The 4,126-nt window shown below is 43.9% G+C and overlaps 1 protein-coding gene across 1 annotated transcript; it reads right to left on the minus strand.

Moving 5' to 3' along the window:
* Positions 1-227: 227 nt before the first annotated feature.
* On the minus strand, positions 228-3,915 carry LOC132178955 (disease resistance protein RPM1). The gene has a single exon (XM_059591539.2). It carries the CDS (start codon positions 3,749-3,751, stop codon positions 890-892), a length of 2,862 nt encoding a protein of 953 aa, XP_059447522.2. The 5' UTR covers positions 3,752-3,915; the 3' UTR covers positions 228-889.
* Positions 3,916-4,126: the final 211 nt, after the last annotated feature.

The raw sequence follows: 4,126 nt of genomic DNA on the forward strand, positions 1-4,126 counted from the left end.
TCAAGAGAGTCGTTTGTTTATAATTGTAGTATCGTAGAGATTAGTCTCATTCAAGTTTAATAAGCTAAGTGATTATCTAGTGTTATTCAAAACCTTGGGGTAGATTAAATTAATTGGCGCATTACTCTCTTGTCTTTACCTGCTTTTCTAGTAAGGTTGGTAGCCAAAAAAGAAATATAATCATGCACACCAGGCAATATCCATATCCCACATTCAATAGAATAGAATACAAGAACAAAATATTATGCCAGCTGACAAACAATATTTAATTCCATAGAGCAACCTGGCTTTGTACAAGAATGCCCCAAATATTACAGACAACCTGAGGTTATCTCTATACAATGACAATGAATATTTAGTATTTACAATCTTTACATGTTTACAACTGTGGTTCACCACAAGTGTTGGGAGTATTGACAGTCATTTACAATTTATAGTGTGTGATTCACACCCTTGATTATTTAATTACAAAGTGTATTTACAAATTTACAGTGTGTGATTCACACCCTTGATTATTTAATTACAATGTGTATTCTTTTTTACAGCCATTTACAGTATTCACAATCTCTCATCCTCCACAGATTCACAATATCATACACATTGTGAGCCACAAGTTACCTCTGAAACCCCAAGCATTAATAGGCCGCCTGAAGTGCAGGTAATCCAACCATTAGAGCTGTTACAGTCGCTTGCATATTTACACCCTCCAACACACAAGCCAGCTTCAAGCAACTCACGACCTTGTTTTGTACAAGAATGCCTGAAGAAGCACTGCAGAACTTCTACACCATCATCACCATCACTGGCATCACTGCAATGAATAAATAACAACCATTTATATTTACAACCAAACATTGTACAGCATGCCCCACATCTGTGAATGTATATATCATTTCCAACGTGTTTGAAGCTCATGGCTCTCCAAAATGATAGTGCTGCGCCTGGGAGAATTCTCTCCCTCACTGAGGCTCTCCAGAGAATTGACCTCCCACCCCTCTCTCCAGTAGGTAGAATAGACTTCTGGGATGTTTGCAACTTTCCAATAGTCACTCCCTTTTTCGTCCGGACGAAGCGTATTGATTAATTCTTCTGGCATGTCGAAAAATTCAAGCACTTTCAACTTGGTCAGATGCGCAATCCCCAATGGCACCTTCTTCAGCAAGTTACACCGCTGGATAATCAGCTTTTCAACGCAGGGCATTGCACCCTTTTCCACTTGCACGCATCTAAGCTCACTGAACTCATCAAGGCCTAAAACCTTAAGCTTCTGAAACCCCCCGGCCCTGAAGAACAGAGTGTCTCCCTGAAAAACCTGAAGCAATTCAAGATGCACAAGATTGGGAAGATTTTGGAGGAGCACAAGTGGGTCATTCTTTAATCTACTCCACTTCAAATACAACCTCACCAGCCCATGGAGCGATGGAATCCAGTGAGGCAATTTCTCTAAACGCCCTCTCAAGTACAGCCGCTGAAGCAATGGAGGCGGAGAAGAAAGGTGTTCCAAATCAAGAATCTCTTCCTCCTCTATTGAAATCAACGACAAAGCACGAAGGTTGGTCAACTTTTTGAGCGACAAACACAGAGACTTCCCATCTTCTTTTCTCAGCTTCACAATGCCCAACCTCCTTAGCTGAAACAGATTCCCTAGCTGTGTCATTATAGTCCCACCGCCTTGGTTCGCCTCTATGAAACAGAGCTTTTGCAGGGATCGCAAAGTGCCTATATTCCCCTGGATCTTAAAACCATATCTCGAGTGAAAATACTCGTAAGATTCAAGCTTGAAATGGTATACAAGAAGATGGCGCAGTCGTGTGAGCTTCAAGATATCAACGGGCAGTTCAGTTACACGGGTATGCTTAAGATCCAAAGTTTCAAGGTTCTGCAACTTCCCTATAAAGCTTGGAATGCTTTTGATTTTGGTGCCCCTAAAGCTTAGATATTTCAAATAGTACAAATTCGCAATATCAACTGGGAACTTTTGTATACGCGAGTTCTGCAAATCGAACACATGTAGCAGCCTAAAAGCGCCAGGAAACAGTTTTCCTATGCATATCTTTTCTACCACACCAAACAAGAACAGAGAGCGCAGTTGAGAAACACACCTGTTTCGCAGCACCGCCGGCACATTTTGCACGGTGTTATGTACCGATAGGCGTCGGACCTTGTCGGGCCACATCCCGTTGATCAGATCTTTTGCAATTGTCGTGAAATTCTGGTCTCTCGACTTTGTCACGATGATCTCTCGCAGCAGATCATGGACGTGATACATTTTCACCCTTCCATCGCTCGTTGTGGCCGCCGCTTGCAGCAGCCCTCTTTTCAGGAGTTCGTCGAGGTAATCCTCTGCAACTTCTTCCCGCGTTTTCCCTTCTTTGGCTTCAACAAACCCCTCCGCTATCAGCAGTCGAATCACCCTCATTTGCTCGATCTGATAATCTTCTGGGAAGATGCTGAGATACAAGAGACAAGTTTTCAGGTAGTACGGCAAGTCGTTGAAGCTGAGCGAAAGAACTTTCTTCAAATCCTTAAGTTTGTCGTTGCCGTCGATTTCCGCTCCAAGGCTGCGGCAGACCTTATCCCACTCATCAATCCTGCGCTTGTCTTTTGTCGCCAAAACACCGCTGATCGCCACAATCGCAAGGGGGAGTCCCTCGCATTTTCTCAAAATGTTTTTGCAGATTTCCTCCAAATAAGAAGGGCACGCATCTCCTTGAAAAGTCTTCCTGCAGAAAAGATACCAAGAGTCCTTGGGAGGCAGGGGATTCAAGTTGTAGACCTTTCCGATGGATTCCACGCCGGAGGTGGATGCCACGTCGGCATTACGTGTAGTGAGCATCACTCTGCTGCCGCATGTATTCTTGGGCAAGGCGTATTTGAGAGCATCCCATACGTCCAACCGCCATACATCGTCTAAAACAATCAAGTACCTCCTTTTCTGAAGCAAATCCTTGATTATTCTTCTCAGCCGGTCGTTGTTCATGCTGTCGAGTCCTTCCGGAACCGGTCTGCTGACGACGCCGAAGATCTGCCGGATCATGTCTTTGAGGAGCTCTTCTATGAGTTCTATCTTGAAAGATTGGGAGACAGTGATCCAAGCGCGTATTCTGAAATGTTTCTTCACTTCAGCATCATCGTACACTTGTTTTGCCAACGTGGTTTTCCCCATTCCTCCCATTGCAGCGACAGAAACCACTTCCCGCCCAGAACCGCCAAGAACCAGCCACCCCACCAGCTTCTGCTTCGGCTCATCGATCCCCACCAAATCCGTCTTGTCTAGAAGAAGCGCGTCCTGGCACGTGTTTCCTGCATTCTTGGGGCCTGAACCTTGTTGGGCTCCACTAAGTTTGTGCAGCAGCCTCTTGTGAACCTCACAAATGCTTTTGATTCTGGAGTTGATGCCTTGTAGCTCGGAAACAATACGGTAGCTAGATTTTATGTTCTTTATACAACAAGAAAATCTGTGGAGAGAACCGTAGAGTCCGTCGGCGTGATCATGTGCTTGAAGAAGGGTAAATTCGTCAAGAGCGTCTTCAGTTTCATGAGCAATCTCTCGCACTTGCTTCACCCACACTTTGATCTCCTCGTCGCTTTCTTCCATTGCATCTGCCACCTTGAGGAAGGCCCTCATGCGCTCTAGCTCTCCTCTCAGGTACAGAACTTCTTCCCGATGATCTCCGCTCAAGAGCATCATCTCATTTTCAACAAATCGAGCAACCTTGTCAAGCAGAAAGCTCACTGCACCCTCTGCCATTCTTTCCCTTTCGTAACTTTACGCCCCCATAAATTCTCAGGCGTCCAACAAATTGTTGGACTCCAACAGCTGCGGCCAGGAACCTTGACTGATCTTCAATGTTCTTTAGATTAATGATTACCGTAGCTTAGACGTTATTTTCGGCACTTAGTTGATTTATTTCATGTTCTCTTCCATCTCCATGGAGTACCTAGCATATAAATAATAATTTCTTATAACATGCCCCTAGGCCCTAGCTGGAAGTAACTGCACTACTTTAAGAAAAAAGGAAAAGAGAAGAAAGCATATTATGATGCATGAAAGCGTCATTTTTGGCAAAATATTATAAATGGAGTCAACAAATTAATTCATAAATTAATGGCAACTCTTAAATTT

The sequence above is a fragment of the Corylus avellana genome, chromosome 4, assembly GCF_965113065.1.
Source record: "Corylus avellana chromosome 4, dhCorAvel1.hap1.2, whole genome shotgun sequence".
Taxonomy (NCBI): domain Eukaryota; kingdom Viridiplantae; phylum Streptophyta; class Magnoliopsida; order Fagales; family Betulaceae; genus Corylus; species Corylus avellana.

Excerpts from the sequence above, each read along its gene's own strand:
- LOC132178955 (XM_059591539.2), bottom strand. The coding sequence starts at position 3,751 with ATGGCAGAGGGTGCAGTGAGCTTTCTGCTTGACAAGGTTGCTCGATTT.